Genomic DNA, 21740 nt, shown 5'->3' with positions numbered 1-21740 from the left:
CAAGTAAAAAAAAAAAACCAAAACAGGGGAGGGGCATCCACAGCAGCCCGGGCTGTAGCACAATAAATCAATAACTTTTGCACCTCATTGTCTTTTGGCTCCATTGCATACATTTCCCATGCAAGAGAGGCAGTGTGGGGCAGTGGATCAAGTACTGGTGTGAATCTCCACTTGGGCCCTGGAAGCTCACTGGGTGACCTTGGGCCACTTGCATACTCTGAACCCAACCTACCTAACAGGGTTGTTGTGAGACTAAAATACAGAAGAAGAGAACAATGGAATCTGCTTTGGGCCTCTGCTGGGAAAAAAGGCGAGGTTGAAATGAAATTCATTTTTAAAATCTATACACATATATAGCTGACAAAAGTTTTGAACAGCTGATTCAACACCTGCCTATGAATGTTACAATGAATATTTTGGGAGCCTAAATCCGTAGCTGGCTAACTTCGCTCACCTGCAGGAGCATAAGGTATGTACTATTAACTGTTATTCTTGTAAAAACTTTTTAATTGCTGTCTTGACTCAAGATTGTTGACTTAATCAACATGCATTTTAGTAATGCATTTATAGTGACAAGTACATCTTAATCAGTCCAGTTTGCTGGTTTAAAACCTCAAGTAATTCACTGTGCACACAAGTGTATTTTTAAAGTAATTCCACAATAGGGAAACCTCTAAATACATGAACAATAACTGTATTATAATTAAGCTGTGACCACTGTAAGAAATGGTAAGAGACTATAAAGGGATCAGCAGCTTCAAATGGAGATGGATTCATATTAATCAATGTTCTATTCCTTTGTTTTAAGAAGTTTCTCAGGTTTCTAATAATTAGTTTTGCTTTTGTTGTAAACATCCATTAATAAAACATGGCTATACAGTGTGCTATTTTTGTCTTTTTCTTGCTTTGAATACATTTTAATAAGAATGCTAGAATCATAGACAAGAAAAGGACCTCCTGGGTCATCTAGTCCAACCCCCCGCACAATGCAGGACACTCACAACCTTATTGCTCATCCACTGTCACCTGCCACCCGCTTGAACCTTCACAGAATCTTCCTCTCCATCAGATGGTTATGCAGCCTCTCTTTAAACATTTCCAAAGATGGAGAACCCACCACCTCCCGAGGAAGCCTGTTCCACTGAGAAAACACTGTCAGGAACTTCATCCGGATGTTTACACGGAATTTCTTTTGAATTAATTTCATCGCATTGATTCTGGTCCGTCCCTCTGGGGCAAGAGAGAACAACTCCATCCCCTATATGGCAGCCTTTTAAATACTTGAAGATGGACTTAGGGGTGGACACTTTGGCCACTGAAGTGGCCGTTCGTGCCCAGAGCAGGCAGTGCTGCTTCGGGTGCGAACTGCTGCTTCGACAGCACCCAACCCTAATCCCCTCTCAGTCATCTCTCCAGGCTAAACAGACGAAGCTCCCCCAACCTTTCCTCATACATCTTGGTCTCCAGACCCCTCACCGTCTTTGTTGCCCTCCTCTGGACATGCTCCACTTTGTCTACATCAGTGGTCCCCAACCCACAGGCGAAGACCTTGGCGCCGGGCCACGGCTCCCTTTCCCCACCCCCCGCAGTAAAAAACTTCCCAGGCCGCAAGCTAGCGGCCCGGGAAGCTTCTTACTGCGGGAGGGGGGGAGAGGGAATCAGGGCCGTGCCCGCACAATGCGCATGCGCAGCCCGGCCGCACATGCGCCATGCGTGGCCGAAATCGCGCATGCTCTGCACTTTCGCGCATACGCGAAAGTGCCGCACATGCACGATTTTGGCCGCGCATGCACAAGGCGCGGGCGGGCAGTTGCCCTGCCAGTCCCCAGCCTCAAAAAGGTTGGGGACCACTGGTCTACATCCCTCTTCAACTGGGGTGCCCCAAACTGAACACAGTACTCCAAATGAGGCTGAACCAGAGCAGAGTACAGCGGTACCATCACCTCCTGTGATCTGGACACAATACTCCGTTTGATACAGCCCAAAATCACATTTGCTTTTTTAGCCATTGAGTCACACTGCTGACTCGTGTTCAATGACTCCCAGATCCTTTTCGCACATGCTACTGCCAAGACAAGTCTCCCCCATCCTATATTGCCTTGTACGGTTTTTCTTATCTAAATGCAGAATTTTACATTTGTTCCTATTGAATTTCATTTTATTTTGTTTAGCCCACTTCTCGAGCCTATCAAGATCATCCTGTATTCTGATTCTGTCTTCAGTTGTCTTTGCTACTCCTCCCAGTTTAGTATCATTTGCAAATTTAATAAGTATCCCTTCTAATCCCTCATCCAAATCATTTATATATATGTTGAACGACACAGGCCCCAGGACAGATCCCTAGGGCACTCCACTTGTCATTCTTCTCCAAGAGGATGCTAAACCATCAACAAGTAACCTCTGGGTACGATCTGTCAACCAGTTATTGGATTAGAATCCATACTGCATTTTACCAACTTGTGAACAAGAACATCATGTGGAACCTTATCAAAAGCTTTACTGAAATCCAGATAAACTATGTCCACAGCATTCCCCTGATCCAGCAAGGCAGTCACTTTCTCGAAAAAAAGATATGGTTGGTGTGACATGACTTGTTCTTGTGAGACTTGTTCTTGTCCTGTGCTGAGTTTTAGAAATCACAGCTCTCTGTTTCAGCTGCTCAAGGACCGACTATTTGTTGATTTGTTCCAAGATTTTGCTAGCTACTGATGTCAAGCTGATGGGTCAGTAGTTACCTGGATCCTCCTTTTTCCCTTTCTTGAAGATGGAGACAACATTCACCTGCCTCCAACCACCTGACCCATCACCTGTTCTCTAAGAAGTGTCTAAAATAATGGACAGAGGGTCAGAGATTACATCTGCAAGATCTTTTAGTATCCTTGGATGCAATTCATCTGCCCCAGAAGACTTTGTTTCATTTAAAGAAGCTAGGTGTTTATAGATTACCCCCACAGGGATGCTAGGCCACCATTCCCATCCCATGTTGTGCTACATTTTTGCCACACTGAGCACTATTTCCCTCACAAGAGAAGACTGAGGAGAAACAGGAGTTGAGCAGTTAAGTCCTCTCCATCATCTAGTATTTCACTTTCTTTTCCTCACAGTGGCCCTACGGAGTCCCTACTCTTTTTCTTATAACTAAAGAACCCTTTTTTGCTATATTTAGCACTTCTTGCTAGCCTAAGCTCATATTGAGCTTTAGCTTTTCTAACACTCTCCCTATAATTATTGGTTATTTGTTTATGCTCTTCCTTGGTAATAAGGCCTTCCGTCCATTTCCTAAATGACTCTTTTTTATTCCTCAAATCCTTTGACAACTGCTTGTGGAACCACTTAGCTTCCTTAGGCTCCTTCCATCTTTTCTTCTCAAGGGAATTGTTTGCTATTGAGCCTTCAGTATTGCACTTTTAAGAAACATAAAAGGGGCAGACCTATTTATTCTTCTACTCCTATGTGTAACAGCCTTCCATTTAATACCCTCCTGTGTTTGTTGTGATAACTTTCCCTCCTCCTGCACTTGCTCTCTCAAGAGTGCTTTATGAGTTCTGCCCAGGAACTCTTCACCCTCCTTCATATTGATATGGATTATATAGATTTGCGGAACACAACTGAGTCACACACACACTTTAGCTACAGTCTGTCCATGGTTCATTCTTAGGTCAGACAGAGTGCATTTTAAGTTCATTAATGGCTGCTTTTTTATCTCTGAAGGTAACCTTGAATTTGTCAAAAGTGGAATGTAGCAGCTATAATTGCTACAAAACAGGAGATTTATAGCACCTGAATGTAGTATCTCTCTCTATATAAAAAAGTATATGAAATAAGATATATTCGTTGGTGATAGGTTAGACTGGGAGCCCTCCGCGTAACCTGATTGGTTAGAGCAGGGGTAGTCAAACTGCGGCCCTCCAGATGTCCATGGACTACAATTCCCAGAAGCCCCTGCCAGCATTCGCTGGCAGGGGCTCCTGGGAATTGTAGTCCGTGGACATCTGGAGGGCCGCAGTTTGACTACCCCTGGGTTAGAGGGACAGATAGGGAGTGAGCTTCAGGATACCTCATGATGACGTATCCAGGTCTTAAAAATGAGCTGCACCTATGCAGACTTCAGAGAATGCTCCAATTAGCTTTCTTTCCATGCTTGCAAACATGTATTCTAAATAAATCCTCTTGCTGCTTAGTTATCTTTGTTGTGGTCTTGTAAATTTTACACTGCATGGTCCATAACAATACGCTGCAGTGTAGTCAAGCATTCCTCTAATCCCTGTACCTTCTCCTCCAGCAGAGCCACTAACTTATACTTGCTGCATGTGCAAAAGCCATCACCCTGAGGTAAGAAGACAAACATGCCGCAGACAGGACATATCACTACCTCAGCTCCTTCAGGCATCATGCCACTTTTCCACTGGGAGGAAAAGGAAGTGAAATAACAGATGAAGGAGAGGGCTTAACTACTCAACTCCTGTTTCTCCTCAGTCTTTTCTTGTGAGGGAAATACTGCTCAATGTGGCAAATGCTTCTGAAACAGTCCTGAACTTCACTGTATCCTTTGGCTTGATCTGGCAGCAAAGAGCAAACGGCCAAGAGCCCTTCAGCTCTTGCCCTTCAGCTCCTTTCAGTGCCTTTTGGTTTGACCCACAACCCAAGTGACCTTTAGCTTTTGTAGTTTGGCACATGCCAAAAGCAAGAGCCTTTTATAGCACAAAGGCCCACCCAGCAGAGGGCGGAGCTAGCAGTCAGCTCCTGAGATGGCACTTCCTCCTTCTCCCAGCTACTTGTGATTAAAGAGAAAGTGCTATAATACTCAGCCAGAACACTTTCATTATTTTATGCTGGGCAAGATACAGTATCCCATCCAAAATATGCCAAATAGCAAATGGAGTGCTGTACTAACACACCCACAGGACCCACTCTAAGCTTCAGGGTTCTTTCATGGCAGTAAAATGTTGACTTTTTTTTAAGGATGCATCCCATGGAGCAATAATATGCACCAATTTGGGTGGGCTTAGCGTGGAGTAACTCTATGTAGGATCACACTGTCAGACAGCCACATTGATAACTTAGAGCCTCCATTCAGCTTCTTGAGAGCCAGTTTGGTGTAGTGGTTAGGAGTGCAAACTTCTAATCTGGCATGTCGGTTCGATTCTGCGCTCCCCCACATGCAGCCAGCTGGGTGACCTTGGGCTCCCCATGGCACTGATAAAGCTGTTCTGACCGAGCAGAGATATCAGCGCTCTCTCCACCTCACAGGTGTCTGTTGTGGGGAGAGGAAAGGGAAGGCGAATGTAAGCCGCTTTGAGCCTCTTTTGGGTAGGGAAAAGCGGCATATAAGAACCAACTCTTCTTCTCCTCCTCCATGCTCTGCCCATAGCAGAAGTGCCATCAGCTTACATCTAAGTCTCAAATTCACCTTGCCCTATGTGTTTGTGGCTACAGGTATATAGAATCACAGGTACAAATAACATTGCAGTACAGTTAGAGCAAACAGATATAAAACTGGATTTCCTAAATAGATTCCTACAGCATTTCTGCCCGATATGAACAGAGACTATTATGGGTGCTTCTCTGCATGTTCTCCTTTACATCTCCTTTACCCTCTACATCTTCAGGGGAAGAGCATGTGCACATAGAACATGTGCACCCAAACACTTATATCCAGAATTAAACTATGTTGGCCACTAGACTAGAAAGGTGCCACTAGACTCAAACTTTGTTCCTTTACAAATGTTAATTAGTTCTATTCATCATGTTTCACACTACATATTCCTGTTTACTATACTCTGGCCATCTTCTGCATTTAGGAATGGTTGGTTCACCATCAGAATGGACTGATTGCTCTTCGGTTATGGTTTTCAAAACAGGCTAAGCTTTGCAACATCTTCCCACTCCTGTCCGTCTATTATTTATGGCTTTACTTGCAAATATACCTGCAGGGTAGTCAAACTGCGGCCCTCCAGATGCCCATGGACCACAATTCCCATGAGCCCCTGCCAGCGAACGCTGGAGGAGCGCAGTTTGACTACCCCTGTGCTATTGGATGTACATGGCATGTATCTCACGAAGATCTCATATAAAGGAAGCTTGAATTTCAGAGAGAAACTGAAATAACAAATCGCATGACCAACATGTCCACGACCACTCTGTTGCCAGTTTTTCCCAGGGAAGGTTACTCTGAATGTGGATGCTGTCCCAGGAAAGCACAGAAGAGCTATTTTTATACGCTACTTTTCACTACCCAAAGGAGTCCCAAAACGGCTCACAAACACCTTCCCCTTCCTCTCCCCACAACAGACACCCTGTGAGGTAGGTGGGGCTGAAGGAGCTCTAACAGAACGGCTTTGCCAGAGAGAGAACTGAGAGAACTGTGACAGGCCCAAGGTCGCACAGCTGGCTGCATGTGGAGGAGTGGGGAACCGAACCCGGCTCTCCCGATTAGAGGCTGCAGCTTTAAACTGACTCTCACATTCTTGAGAAGATGAATCGATCAAATATCTTTCCGTCAGTTTAAAAGACGCCCCGCCCTTCGAATTAACAGGGCAGCCATCTGGCCATTGTTTTCGTTTCCAGCGTCAATGGCTCCCATACCTACGGGCCCTTCTTCGAAGCAGCACAGGTGTCCCGAGTCGCAGAAGGGAAGGCCTGCTTTGCGCGGCCAGTGACGCCCCCGCTGCGCGGCCAAGCACAAGACCGTCCCGTCCTACGGCGACTGCTTCCTTTGGGGCGCAAATGAATGCAAATCCCCGGGGCCTGCATCGCTGAACCGAATCCAGACGCAGACGATGCGAGCGCCGGAGTGGAGCGGCAGGAGATGCCAGGCGCCCGGGAGAAAAGCTGAGCCGAGCGACCTGCGCCTGTCTGAGCACGGCCTGGAGAGCCAGGCGCTGGACGCGCAGCTGAAGCGCACACGAGCCTTAGCGCGCAAAGCCGGCGAACCGGGGGAGGAGGCGCCTGCTGCCGAAGGGGCGGCTTTCCCAGGCTGCCAAAGGGAAGTGACGCCAAGGCAGGGTTCCCGGAAGCGCCCTGGCTCCTCTATTGCCAGACAAGTGTTTTCACTTTTTGCCAAGTGGACGGTGCCGCCGGAGAGGTAAAGGCGGCGGAAAGGGGGGGAGGAGCGAGAGTCCGGGGACGCAGCCGCTGGGGCGGGGGGCTGGGATCAGATCGGCTGGACCCCCAACCGGAATGCAGCCGATCCGCGGCGAGAAGCGCCTTCCTTGCCCGCATCTGTCCCGGTCGCACTCCCCCGCGCGCCGCTGAGTCAAGGGACTGCGGGTGTGGGGGCTCGAACCTGTCCCGCAGGTCATCGCCGAGGGCAAGGAGGCTCCGCTGGTCGGATCCTGCTCCCCTTTGCTCTAGAGGAGGGAGGAGAAAGGATGAGATGTGGCGCCGTTTGCCCTGATTCAGATCCTAACTTTCTGGAAGAGATTTAGAAGGGGATGCATGAACCTTTTCCCCATTGTCGTTCACCACAGCTGTGGGGGGAATCGTTTGTGAGTCAGCTGTGATCGAGCCCTTCAGCTGTGGGATCCGGGGATCTAGGATCTGCTGCGTTGTGCAGCCCCTCCTGATGGGAAATGCTTCAATGGCAGTATTAGTATAAGTGAACCAACAGTTTTACTTTATTGGATTTCTTTATGACCCTCCCCCCTTTCTCCTCCCTGGGGACTCAAAGCAGCTCCTGCGTTTTTTGGAGGTAGATTAGGCTGTGAATGTGGGACTGGCTCAAGGTCACCCAACAGGTTCCCTGACGGTGTGGGGATTTGAACCTGGTTCCCCCAATCTGAGTCTGGCATTCTAACCGCTACATCACAGTGGCTTTCAGCAGTCAAGGTTAAAACCCACACCCTCAGCACATGGACCACATGCCTAAGACTATGTCTGGGCACCAGCTTTCCCAGCTGGCTAGTGTTGGATGGGAGATCCCAAGGGACAGTGGGGTCATGAACGTCTCTTGCCTGGATGGGAGACCCTCAAGGCAATTGTAGAATTTCTCGACTATTCTACACATGCCAGAATGAAACATTCCGTGCATTAGAAAATGATCCTGATTCCACTTTTGCCACAAACCCATCAGTTGGCCTTTGGCATGCCACCCTCTTAGCCCCTCATCTACAAATCAGGAATGAGAATACTGGTCTGCCTCATGTGGCTGTTATAGAATAGTAACAGGTGCACATTAAGATCCTTACATAGCGCTGGCTGGGTATAGTAGCTAATGCAGCGAATGCTGGCAGGGGATCATGGGAAATGTAGTCCATGGACATCTGGAGGGCCGCAGTTTGATTACCCCTGAGCTAATGTGTCAGACAAAGTCCTGGGAAGCTCAGGTTCAGATCCCCTCTGTGCCATGAAGGTTGCTTGAGGGACCTTGGAACAGACTCACTCAGGCTGGCCAACCCCACAGGGTTGTTGTAAAGGTAAAAAATAAGGACAAAAGATCGATCCTGAGTACCTTGGAAGAAAGATGAGATTAAATGTACCAACTGCTGCAGCTTGTAAGAATTGATTCCCAGTGTTTTGCAATATGTGAAGTGCTCTATAAATGCTAAGTAACACTATTTCAGCCAGCCCGATCTAGTTGTCTACCACTTGTGCTAATCTGCACCACAGCCCTGAACAGGATTCCTGAGAGAAGCATCTTTGACGCCACAGATGGAATTATCTCTTTGCATGTATCAGATACCCTTTCTTGCTTGAGGTGGCTAGAACATTGTAGGAGTGGCCCCTTTTAAACTCCTTCATTGTACATTGGTGACTTTTTCTGCTGTTTATTTATGGATGTGAAAACATGAGTTATTTCCTTTAGAAAGCATGGGGCAGGGCTGAGGATCATATACCGCACTGAGCCTCAGGGGAGGGTGGTATATAAATATATAAATAAATAATAGTTATCCTAATGAGAAGAAAAAAGTAAGTGTTCTTTCATTTGATCCATGAGACACTCCAACCCTTCTATCCAACCCACAATACCTTTATTGACTGAAATGACTCATACGTGCAAAAATTATATTTTTTTTGTGGTTTTGTTTTTAGAGATGAGTTATTTCCTTTAGATAACAATAGTGCAACACACTGAGAGCTAATTGTTGGTAGCTTCTCTTATTTTGGTTTTGATTACCCCTAATAGATGTCCCTGGATCTGTAAGTGCGTATTGAATTAAGGATGTAAAAAGCGAGCTAGGTGAAGGGGTTGGAGTGTCAGACCAGGATCTAGGAAAACCATGTTTCAATCCCCACTCTGCCATGGAAGCTGACTCTCAGTCTAACCTACCTCATAAGGTTGTTGTGAAGATTAAATGGGGAAGGGAAAGAGAAGTGTGTAGCTCCTTAGAAGAAAAAGCACAGGATAAAACTGTACTAAATAAATAAAGAGTGGTTAAGAGTGGCAGATTCTAATCTGGAGTACTGGGTTTAATTCCTCCTCCACTTGCAGTCGGCTGGGTAGCCAGTCAGTTCTCTTAGAGCAGTTCTTACAGAGCTCTCTCAGCCCTACCTACGTCACAGCATGGCTGTTGTAGTGAGAGAAAAGAAAAGGTGTTTGCAAGCCATTCTGGGAATCCTTCAGCTAGTGAAAAGCAAGGTATAAGAAACCAGCTCTTCTAAAAAGCAAATTATCTTCAGTATTTCATACATTTATATAGGGAACAGGGCTCTAGTTCTTGTCTGTGAAACTTTAGGGAGTGTTCATTATGCATTGTACTGGTTTTAAACCACTGTTCTGCAGTTTTATAACTGCTGACAGAAAACCTTGCTCCTCCTTTGAGGTTGCTCGCTTGTAACATCACCCCTGGGGACTTGGGATCTGATTTGGGATTTGATTGATGGGCTGGCAGACCGGAGGGGTGAGGATGGGTTCTGAGGCAAGGTTGTAGATTGTAATTTTGTATGTTTTTATTGTAATTTTATTGTTGTTAGCCACTGCAAGATGGCAGGCCACGAGCGGCCGCTTATGAATAGAATAAATAAATAACCCTCCTTTTTCTAGAGCATTCCCTAATTTTGTGGTCTGGCTTTTATTGCATTCTGCATCTTTCTATTGGGTTGTTTTTAATTGCATCATCTGCCTTGAGATTCAGCGAGAAAAGTAGACTGCGGATGAAGTAAATGAAAGAAAGAAAGTGACTTCAGTGTCCCTTTCCGTTTGCAGTTCTTCCTCAGACCACAACCACTCGCCCTGGCCCCACTCCACACCCCTGACTGTGGCCCCATGAACCCTCTTATGTGGACCTCATTCAGCTGAGTCTCTTCCCCACCGTGGGAAGAAAGGTGAGGTTTAGGGAAACAACTCCTTGCAAGCCCTTTTCACCACACTGTACGTTAGAAAGGAGAGCCCTAAGATCTGTAAGTGTGGGTGGGAGTGGAATGTGTGTGTGTGTGTATGGGAGAAGAAATGTTATGAGAACTGAGACTAGGGTTACCAGCTCTGAGTTGCGGAAAACCTGGAGACTTTGAGGATGTGGCCTGCAGAGGATGGGGTTTGGGGTGGGGTGGGACTTCAGTATGGCATAATGCCATACAGGGAGGACCAGGTTGTCCTCTTCAGGGCCTTGAATTAGCACCTGCCCCCAGTTACAAGATGCTGGGAGACAAAGTGTGCCTTTATCCCTTTTCCTGGGGAGATGGGGGAGAAACAGAGCTCGGGGGACAGTGTGGGTTTGGTTCAACTCTCTTTTATCTACCTGGCTCTAGGGCTACGTTATGCAATGTTGCTGTGGCTGACACCCTGAGATGGCCAAAACAGGCACTGATGAACTTCGGTTACCATTAGGTAAGCTCCTAACTGACAACTGACCCACTGGCCAACTACTGAACAGAGTTGGGCTTTTCAAGTATCAGATATTTCCTTCTCTCCTGTTTCTCATTTGTAAACAGAAGATGGAGAACCCTCTCTGCAAGTCAAAGATGAGTGGACGGAGACCAAGCCGGAGGCTCTGAACGCCGTGAAAATTGAGACAGTTTGCACAGATGATGGAGAGAGTTCCACACACAGCGCGGGGGAAAGGGACTCGGCTTTGGGTCCAGGTGATTGCATGCAAACTGAATCCTGGTTTCACAAGCTAGCTGCAGTTCAAATGAACTCCGATTCTGCATTATGTCTCAACTGAGCCACAGAGCAGACATTCTAAAAGATGCTCTATTTTGCCTCCTATAAGGACCAGACCTCATTGAACTGGGGACCTCTGCCTGGCTCACTTGATGTGTAAAGGCTGCCTTCAGGAGGAACATTTAGATCAGGGTCCTGGAGGAACCTTTTCTCTTTAAAGCCAGCTTGATGTAGGGGTTAAGACTGGTGGCTTCTAATCTGGAGAAATGGGTTTGATTCCTCCATGTGCAGCCAGGTGGGTGACTGTGGGCAAGTCACAGTTCTCTCAGAGCTCTCTCAGCCTCACCTACCTCAAAGGGTGCCTGTTGTGGTAAGAGGAAAGGTATCATAGAATCATAGAGTTGGAAGGGGCCATACAGGCCATCTAGTCCAACCTCCTGCTCTACGCAGGATCAGCCCTAAGCATCCTAAAGCAATGTGAGTGTTAGCCACTTTGAAACTCCTTCAGGTAGTAAAAAGCAAGGCATAAAAAGCCAGCTGTTCTTTTTGGGCCATTTATCTGGTTAAATAGGTGCCTAACCCTCCAAGATGCTATTAGCTTTGGTGTGGATAAAAGACCATTGAGGTGCCTGTCCCCTTGTTTTATTTTCCTCCTCTGACTTTTCTGTGAGAGGAGAATTTTCTGTCAGAAGAATGGTGTGTCGGCAAGTGCCATGGTCCATATCATCTTACTCACCCAGAGTGCTATGAGGCTCTCTTCCCAGCCCTGTTGGTTTGTGTTCAAAGTGCCTGGCTTCTGCTTCTGCCCACGAACATTGGCTGAAGTGCGTGAGTGTGTCATGGCTGAAGAGTTTATAAGCGCTTGAAGAACAGGTTGTCTGCCAAGGAACTGAGCTTTGCCTGCTAGCCCAGGCAGAGACGGCTTCTTTTAAAAAAGGGCTCCTTTGGTCATCAGTAAATGGCTATCTTAACACCCACACAGACTTCCATGACTGCTTTTCCCATATTTGTTCTCCTGGGCAGAGGAGGGGAATCTGATGATGGATCCCCACTATCATTATTATAGCATGAGGAGGGTAATCTTGAATAAGTTTCTTTTTCCCCTTCTTTCAACTTCAGTTCTCTTTTGGGGAAAATGGAGTTTTTAAGGTTAGAAGCCTGTTTTATGAGTGACTTTGCAGCTGTTACAACGTGCAGAAATTGGAACTGATGTTTCCTTGTTGGTTTTGCCTCCCCTCCCGCCCAGCTGAGGAGCCAGCCCGCAAGCGCAAGAAGGGCCCTGCCCCAAAGATGCTGGGGGACGAGGTGTGCAGCGTGTGTGGGGACAAGGCATCGGGGTTCCACTACAACGTCCTCAGCTGTGAGGGCTGCAAGGGCTTCTTCCGGCGCAGCGTCATCAAGGGGGCGCAATACGCCTGCAAGGGCAGTGGGCAGTGCCACATGAACATGTACCTGCGCCGAAAATGCCAGGAGTGCCGCTTGAAAAAGTGCCGGCAGGCAGGCATGCGGGAGGAATGTGAGTGTGGGGACATGTGGGGCTGGGAGGAGGGAGAGGGCAAGCGAGAGATGCGCAGCTGGAACTCAGGGCTGTGTCTGCATCATTTCTCCTCAGTTGTGTTATCCGAAGAGCAGATCCGAAAAAAGAAGATCCGTAAACAGCAGGAGGGGGAAGGGGCATCAGGCGGGGAAGCGGGCAGAGGCGAGGTCCTTCGGGTGCCCCCACTGCCCTGCGATCCTGCGCTGCTCCAGCCTGAGCCAGCCCCCCTCACCCCCCAGCAGGAAGGCATGATTCAGCAGCTGGTGGCCGCGCAACAGCAATGCAACAAGAGGAGCTTCAGTGACCAGCCCAAAGTCACGGTAATCTTTGACGATTTGGGAGTCAGGAGGATGTATAAGTGCCCCGCTGATGCCTCTTCCCATCCTGCAGAACTATCTTGGCCTAGACCAGGGGTAGTCAAACTGCGGCCCTCCAGATGTCCATGGACTACAATTCCCATGAGCCCCTGCCAGCATTCGCTGGCAGGGGCTCCTGGGAATTGTAGTCCATGGACATCTGGAGGGCCGCAGTGTGACTACCCTTGGCCTAGACATTGAGCCGCTATGCATAATTTGGAGATGGCCATGAAGTAAATAGTTAGGCCTTTCCCCACTGCTGAGGAGTCTGAAGAGACAGTAAAGCGCATTTGATCTCCGGGGTGTTTCCGATTTCCTGATGGGATATATCCCATCTCTGCCTGCCTGAGCCATTCTGGGAAGGGAGGCTGGTTTGTGTCACACCAGTCATTCTTTCATTGAGGGAGAAGATGCCTTCCTGAGGAGACAACGAATGGAGAGATGGTTGGTTGGAGGCAGAGGAGTGGGTTGCACCAGCTTCTTTTCTCAACACTCCCCCCCCCCCCCCCGCTTGCCCTTCCTTGAGCAAAGCTAGCAATCCCGTCTGTAACCACTCATCTTTCTAAACCTCTCCTTATGGTTGGCTCTCTGACGAGGTTACCTGAGGCAGTTGTTTCAGGCAGCAGATTTTGGGGGACAGGTGGGAAAACACCCCTCTCTGCAGACTTCCTCGATCACAGATAGGTAAACCGTCCTTTCCCTCCGCTCCAATCTCTTCACTCGTGCAACTGTGCAGGCATGCCCGCCCTCCTCACGCAGACTCCCACCCCCCCATCTCTCACTGGAGTATGATGACTGGCACAGTCAAACTGCTTGTTGATTAGCCTCAAGGAATGTTTAAGAAGAACAAAATAGACAAAGAGGCAATGCCTACACTGACTACACTGTCAGCCTTTTCTTCATCTAGACTTAGTAAGAAAACAAGCAAGATGCTGAGGGGGCCTCTGGAGGGGGGGGGGTGGAGACAGTGAAATTCAATGTGCTAATGCTAAGAAAAATGGGGAGCCCTGGGGATCTCTGCCCAGGAATCTGGGTCTTGGGAGTCAGAATATGGGAAAGGGAGAGAGCCCCTGGGCTTCTGTAAGAGGGGGGGTCAGAGCGTGTGTGTGCCCATGCATGCATGGCACAGATTCTTGGTCCCCTCACTGCTTTTGCCCATGAGATACGCAATCTGTTACTTGTCAATAGGAAATTCTCACTGAGGGGGGGGGGATGAACAAGGAATTTGGAAAACGGCTAAGTTCTTGCGTGGGTCAGATCACAGGCTCCTGTATTCTTCCAGATTAAGGGGAGCTATCAAGATTTGGGAGCTTTTCCCTTCCATGACCTTTGTCCAATCAAAGAATTTCCATACAGATTGACCCTGAATCCACAAAGGTCCCCTTAGCCCACACTGTGGTGCTTCTTAGGAAGCTAATTGCTTGTGAAAAGGTATCCTGAAAACAGTGCTACTTTCACTTTCACATCATCATACTTTTATTCAGTCAATTGACCATCCTCCCCCCCCCCCAAAAAAGAAACATATAGATAAAATAGGAATTAATCGCACAAAAAAGGCATAGAGCATGTCTTGCTGGTCTGGATAAAGAGTAGGGCATTGTTTTTTCTAGCCAGCGTTCCTTTGGTGGTAGGAATTGGGGGCAGAATGTGGAGGGGCTGGGGGTGTTGTGTGTGTGTGTGACCACCGGTCTTGTCGGTCCCTTCCCAGCGTTGCCTCATCCCTCCTCTCTCTTTGTTGCTTCCCTCGCAATTCCTCTGCTTCGTCTCCCAGCCGTGGCCGATGGGCAGCGACCCCAACAGCCGGGAGGCCCGGCAGCAGCGCTTTGCCCACTTCACGGAGCTGGCCATCATCTCTGTGCAGGAGATCGTGGACTTTGCCAAGCAGGTGCCCGGCTTCCTGCAGCTCTCCCGGGAGGACCAGATCGCACTTCTCAAGGCCTCTACCATTGAGGTAAAGGAAGGCGGGGTCCCAGCGATCCGTTCGAGGGCTTAGCAGGGTTACGTCCAAGCCTAGGACTGTCTGCGCTCTTCCCGGGCACCCCCGTAATATGGCTGGATCCTGTTGTTGTGACTGACAAGTGGGATCTTGTGTCCTGATAGAATTGGATGTTCTGCTTCTGAAAGGAGGCCGTTAGGGAAGCAGTGAAGATTGGGGGTTCCTGCATCTGTGAGTGACCCACAAGAAAAGATGAGCTGATTTTTTGGTATCCCACTTTTACTATCCAAAGGAGTTCCAAAGTGGCTTACAGTTGCCTACCCTTCCTCTTCATAAACCTGTGGGCTGTGCCACCCACAACTGCTGATGCATCATGAAGAATACACACACACAAAGCCACCATGTTTACAGAGAAGGCTGAAAACCCCTTTACTGTTCCTCATATGCAGGATTCGATTGATTTGTTATAGCAGTGGTCCCCAACCTGCGGTCCACGGCCCGGTACTGGGCCGCGAAGGCCATGGCGCTGGGCCGTGGTTCCCTCTCCCCGCCCCCCCCGCAGTAAAAAACTTCCCAGGCCGCAAGCTTGCGGCCTGGGAAGCTTCTTACTGTGAGAGGGGGGGGGGAGAGGGAATCAGGGCCGCGCCTGCGCAGCTGGGCCGCGCATACGCACATGCGCCATGCATGGCCGAAATCACGCATGCGCTATTTCGGCCGCGCATGTGTGATGCGCGGGCGGGGCAGTTGCCCTGCCGGTCCCCAGAATAAAAAAGGTTGGGGACCACTGTGTTATAGAATCATAGAGTTGGAAGGGGCCACACAGGCCATCTAGTCCAACCCCCTGCTCAACGCAGTATTAGCCCAGAGCATCCTAAAGCATCCAAGAAAAGTGTGTATCCAACCTTTGCTTGAAGACTGCCAGTTGTTATAGATGGTATGAATTTCCTAACTTATCAACGTTATGGAATAGATTGGAGAAGATATATCAGATACATCATGGTAAAGGATCCTTTTTAAATGGAGTGGAACTCGGCCATCTTGGCCCATTTCTAAAGTCTCAAGTGATGTAGCTCAAACTCAGGAGTGGATCCTGCAAGCTTTTTCACTCCGTCCCTGTTTCAGTCAACCGTTTTTCCTCCCTTTTCAACAGTAGAAAAGCTGGTTGGATCCAACCCATGATTTGGCCTAGGCCAGGGGTAATCAAACTGCGGCCCTCGAGATGTCCTTGGACTACAATTCCCGTGAGCCCCGGGGCTCATGGGAATTGTAGTCCATGGACATCTCGAGGGCCGCAGTTTGACTACCCCTAGCAGAGGCTATTGGGAATTGTAATCCATGGAAATCTCAAGGAGCGCAGTTTGACTGCCCCTGGCAGGGGCTCATGGGAATTGTGGTCCATGGACATTTCGAGGGCTGCAGTTTGACTACCCCTGGCCTAGGCCTGGGAACGGAACACAGTGCAAAGGGAAAACAGTGGAGAGTTCTTTAGGACTGTGATGTTGCCTGTCTGGTTCATTGTTGGATGCTGGGCATAAGCAAAGAATAGCAGGCAACTTCACACCTATTTGTTTCCCCAGATCATGCTGTTGGAGACGGCACGGCGCTATAACCACGAAACCCAGTGTATTACATTTCTAAAAGATTTCACCTACAGCAAGGATGACTTTCATCGTGCAGGTGAGACGGGTCAACGTACAAAGTGCTGGGGGTGGCTGGGAGTCTGTTCCCAAAAAAGGCTACTCCTTGGGACAGCTTGCCAGTGGAAATTTACCAAGGAAGGAACCTCCCCTCCCTCCCCCAAATTGCTACTTCTGCACAGTGCAGTCCTAAACAGAGTTACAGACTTCTAAGGCACACAGTTTGAATTTGCTGCTTGGACTTGCTTGGACTAATTCTCTTTCTCGCTGTGGCTCTGTTCCCTCTCGGCTTCAGTCCACGGGGTGTCCTGTGACCCCTGGCACACAGCTGTTTCTAGCTTTTTCATTCAAGCTTGCCTAAATCCCCTGTGCCCTGTGGCTTTTGTCCACACAGTTCCAGTAATCCCCAGCATAGTTGTTCTTTGGGGAACAGTCCTTTAACACAAGCAGAAAACCTGGTTGGGTCTGACCCATAGCCATTTCAAAGGGTCAAAAGCTGCCCTTCTTTCACCAGTGGAAAAGTGGTTAGGATCCAACCCATTGACTTTGGTGGGCTTAGAAGGCATTCGCTGGCAGGGGCTCCTGGGAATTGTAGTCCATGGACATCTGGAGGGCTGCAGTTTGACTAACCCTGGTGTAACCCTTCTTAGTAAATAATCCTTGCTTAGGATTTGCCTAAGTAACCCTTGCTTAGGATTCGCACCACAAGAAACTGCTGTCCAGGAAAGCTCCCCTTGCAAATAAGACTCCTGCCAGCATTGTGACGATGGTCTCTCCATGCATCTGGTAAAAGGACATGGTCAAGGCTGCAGTGTTTCCAGATCTGGCAAGCTCCTGCTCTTCTTTCAGCCGTCTGCTGGGGTGGCACACTCGCCTGGGTGGTACTATCCTCCAGGAATTTGGAATGCATTCTACTATATTTTTCAATGACCTTTTTCTTGTATGTACACTCCTGAGAGCAAAAGGGGTGTATCTGTTTCAGGCCCTCTGACTCAGTGGGAACTTTGAACCTCCATGCTTTGGTAGGCCGTTAACACAGCCCTCCATAGTGAAATTAGTTTTCTTCTGAAAAAAGTATATAGCAAGATTACTTTATGATGATCACGCTTTGCTCTGCTCTGGCTCGGCCTCACTTGGAGTTCTGTGTTCAGTTTTGGGCACCACAGTTGAAGAGGGGTGTAGAGAAACTGGAGCGTGTCCAGAGGAGGGCGACAAAGATGGTGAGGGGTTTGGAGCCCAATACGTATGAGGAAAGGTTGAGGGAGCTTGGTCTGTTTAGCCTGCAGAGAAGGCAACTAAGAGGTGACAGGATAACCATCTTCAAATACTTGAAGGGCTGTCATACAGAAGATGGAGCAGAGTTGTTTTCTGTTCCCCCAGAGGGTCAGACCAGAACCAGTGGGTTTAAATTAATTCTAAAGAATTTTCGGCTAAACATCCAGAAGAAGTTCCTGACAGAGCAGTTCCATAGTGGTCCAGGCTTCCTTGGGAGGTGGTGGGTTCTCCCACTTTGGGAGTTTTAAAGCAGAGACTAGATATTCATCTGACCGAAATGCTGATTTTATGAACGTAGGCAGATTGTGAGGGGGTGGGCAAGTAGGGATATACCAGTGTTTATATCTTGTGACCCTTCCCTTTAATACTCAGGGAATTGCTGATCGCCACTGTGAGATGGCAGGTGATTTTCCTCCAGGCCAGGCTGGATTCTGGAGAATTTTGGTGGGGGGTGGGGGGGATCACTTGGGTCACTATGGGTAGGCAGGTAGTTGTGAGTTCCTGCGTTATTCAGGGGGTTGGACTAGATGACCCTGGGGGATCCCTTCCAACTCTATGTTTCTATGATTTCCTGCCTTTGGTTTCTGGTGTTAGTCCCTGTTAGTTTCTAGCAGGGATTTCCCTGGCAGTTGCCCTTTTCATCCTAGCAGGCAAGACATACCCTTTTTTTGTTCTGACTTACTACTTTCACCCCTCCCATAAGGTCTGCAAGTGGAGTTCATCAACCCCATCTTCGAATTCTCCCGGGCCATGCGGCAGCTGCAGCTGGATGACGCTGAATACGCCCTGCTCATCGCCATCAACATCTTCTCTGCTGACCGGCCCAACGTGCAGGACCACGGCTTGGTGGAGGCCCTGCAGCAGCCCTACATCGAGGCCCTCAGTTCCTACATCCGCCTCAACCGTCCGCAGGTGTCTGGGCTGGGCCCTGGGGAAGGGGGGTGGAGGAGTGCGGTGGGATAAAAGCATTGAGACACCGGAATCATGAAAAAAGGGATGAGGACCAAAATCGCTCAAGTTTCAGAATTCAAGGCTAAGCTTGCTGTTACGACAACATGTTGGTCTTCAGCCACTCTCACTCTCTGCTGATAGAATAAGAAGCCTTAAGCCTGAGGAGGTGTTTTCAGTGATTTGGCAGGGGAAGTGAAAAACCACCCCCTCCCTGCAGATTGGAACCACCCGTCTCCTCTCTTGTGACTGGATAGGGTGAATAAGCCTCTTCCCAGGAGGTCATCATAGCGACTGGAAGGTGGAAAGGCTCCAGATACGGGATCAGAATAGCGACATTGGGAAATCCTTTGAATGAAAAGAAAAGTGACAATGGCATACATGGGGGAAACCTCTGCCAGAGTACAAGGTCTCCCTCTAAATCCTTTAAAATGTTTCTTGGGCACCACTAGATTTGAAGCTTAATTATAATACTTAATATTTATATAGCATATTCTAGTTTGCATTCTCTCAGTAATTTTTACAACAACCTTGTATTGTAGGCCAGTGTTATTTCTGATGTGCAGTGGGAAGGCTGATAAGAAGATCAGATCAGTGATTTTTTCTAGGCAAGCATCTGCTTTCCCATGGCCCCAGAAGGCCATCGAACAGGGTATCATGTCCAAGGTCTATTTGCTCTTAAATGTTAGAGGGGACAACTTAGTGGCAGATATTTTCCCCTCCTCTTTTTAAGTTAATTTTTTAAAAACACTGTAGGAACGGGCTGGATCTCATGGATCTGTCCTAACAGAACAGCAGATCCAGCCTGTTTACATCCAATAGCGTTAAGCAGACCATAGCGGAAGCATATTGACAGTCAGGGACTTTCAACCAAGCAGCCTCTAATCTGGAGAGCTGGGTTTGATTCCCCACTCCTCCCCATGCAGCCAGCTGAGTGACCTTGGGCTAGTCACTGTTCTGTTAGAGCTGTTCTTGCTGAGCAGTTCTGTCAGAGCCTTACCTCCCTCACAGTGTGACTGTTGTGAGGAGAGGAAGAGAAGGTTATTATAAGCTGCTTTGAGACTCCTTTGGGTAGTGAAAGGTGGGATATAAAAAAAGAACTCTTCTAAATTTTCCATACCTGTCCCACAGGACCACCTGATGTTCCCGCGCATGCTGATGAAGCTTGTGAGCCTGCGGACCTTGAGCAGCGTACACTCTGAGCAGGTCTTCGCTTTGCGTCTTCAAGACAAGAAACTTCCACCGCTCCTGTCTGAGATCTGGGATGTTCACGAGTAGATGTCTTGGGGGGGAGGGGGTAAGGAGAGGCTGCAAACCCTCCCTCTGATGTACACTTTTCCAAGCCCCAGGAAATCATGCACCCTGCAAAGGATTCTCTGAACCTCAATATAAACTTGTAAGCAGAGGACTGCGGTCCAGACAGAGGAACTACAGCAAATGGCTACCAAGCACTTCCCCCTCCTCGTCTAGTTTCTCCCATCAAGCGCTCGCCTCCTCCTGATTTGGGTTCTTTTGTTTTTTTAGGGGGGGAGGAAAGATGCGAGTCACTTGTGCTTTGGGGTGAGTCGAGGGGGAAGATGCAAAGGGACTTTGCCACAAAGACTTATCCCTCCTGATGCTCGAGGAATGAACACCCCCCTCCCATTTGGTTTTCTCGTCTAACAGCACCCACCCACACCCTACTAGGGAAGGGGGGAAGTATTGCTCGGGAGGGAGGGAGGGAGGGGGTTGCCATATGCCTGGTGGGGGGCAGCCCAGAACAAATAAACTCAGTCCTGATAAACCAAATGTCTTGGCCTGAGCTCATGATATGTGAGAATGGAAAGAATCCGGGGGTGTTACTTAATGCCTTTGTGGAATGACAAGCTTCATGCGTTCATGAGGTAGAAATAGTAGTTGAACTCAGGATTATTTTGCTTCTGATAATAATACCTTATAATTTAAGGTTACCCCCTCCAATACTTTTACTGCTTGGGAATTTATCTCCTCTGACGCTCGTCTTTAGGAAACCCAAGAGGAGAGCAAATTGCCCTGCCACAAAAGGCAATCCTTCTGCCAAGGATTTTAGCCAGTTCCGTCTGCATGGGCTTTAATTTTGGCTCTTAAATATTAAACTGAGCTTGATCTGAGCAATAGGCCAGTAGCATCGGTTGCAAATAGAAGTGCTGAATGATTTAAGCGAATAACAAATAGATACATTCTTGGTGGGTCCCAGAACCACTGGCCAGTGTGCTTAAGGAGTCCGAGCCCCTTGGTTCTTCCCCTTGGGCTGCAGCCAGGCCTGCATACTGGCAAGCAGTTGTCACTGTTCCCTTCCCTGCTAGCCTTTGACTGGGAGGGAGGGAGTGGCCTTGTTTTGTGTGTTGATGGGCTGAGGAGGACTGGGAGCCAGAGAGGCAGGCCCTCAGCACTGTTTGGGAGCTATAAGAGATCTGGCTGGGGTACGTCTAGTTCCCAGGAGTATCAGGCCTCCAAAATAAGCTGGAAGAAGGAAGAGAAGGGAAAATTGGAAGGCTGGCAGAAGGGAAAATTGGATTCTGGATTCCCCAGTCAGAATATTAGAATGGTCTCTTAGAGAATTGTTGTAATATTAAGTGGATCTTACCCTGCCCTCAACAACCCCTGCAATTCCTGGCTTGGAACTCCCCAGTTAAAAATTTGTGGGAAAACCCAGCTTTGGAATATGGGGAATTCCTCCTTACAGAAACTATCACAGTGGCCACAAGGGGGCATTTAAACCCCACAAATTTTCTAACTTGTCTTGTTGATAGCTTTGCCATGTCATTTGGTTGGGTTTCCCCTCTAGCTCATTAATTGGATCTAAACGTAGTTTATTGGCTTAAGGTAATTTAATGTATATTTGTTGCCAAAGAAAACAGTTTTAAAAAATACCCTTTAAATTCCCTCCAGGAAGTGTCTATGCTGGAAAGCATCAAACTTCCAAGCTGAAAATAATATATGCAGCTAGTCTTCATTTTGCATAATGCTGCTTTGTCAGCCTATTGAGAGG

General features: G+C 48.2%; 1 protein-coding gene across 2 annotated transcripts; it reads left to right on the top strand.

Moving 5' to 3' along the window:
- The first annotated feature begins 6626 nt into the window (after positions 1-6626).
- Positions 6627-20443, top strand: NR1H2 (nuclear receptor subfamily 1 group H member 2). 2 transcript variants are annotated; one of them, XM_077313595.1, is made up of 10 exons: positions 6627-7084; positions 10145-10263; positions 10687-10765; positions 10873-11019; positions 12288-12557; positions 12654-12898; positions 14706-14885; positions 16448-16547; positions 18486-18694; positions 19862-20443. In XM_077313595.1, exons 3-10 carry the CDS (start codon positions 10726-10728, stop codon positions 20006-20008), a joined length of 1338 nt encoding a protein of 445 aa, XP_077169710.1. In that variant the 5' UTR covers positions 6627-7084; positions 10145-10263; positions 10687-10725; the 3' UTR covers positions 20009-20443. The 2 variants fall into 2 exon arrangements, with proteins under 2 accessions (XP_077169710.1, XP_077169709.1); XM_077313594.1 differs by having other exon boundaries at positions 6630-7084; positions 10870-11019.
- The last annotated feature ends 1297 nt before the right edge of the window (positions 20444-21740 follow it).

The sequence above is a fragment of the Paroedura picta genome, chromosome 16 (genome assembly GCF_049243985.1).
Source record: "Paroedura picta isolate Pp20150507F chromosome 16, Ppicta_v3.0, whole genome shotgun sequence".
Lineage (NCBI taxonomy): Eukaryota > Metazoa > Chordata > Lepidosauria > Squamata > Gekkonidae > Paroedura > Paroedura picta.
This window is presented reverse-complemented; position numbering and strand designations above follow the sequence as displayed.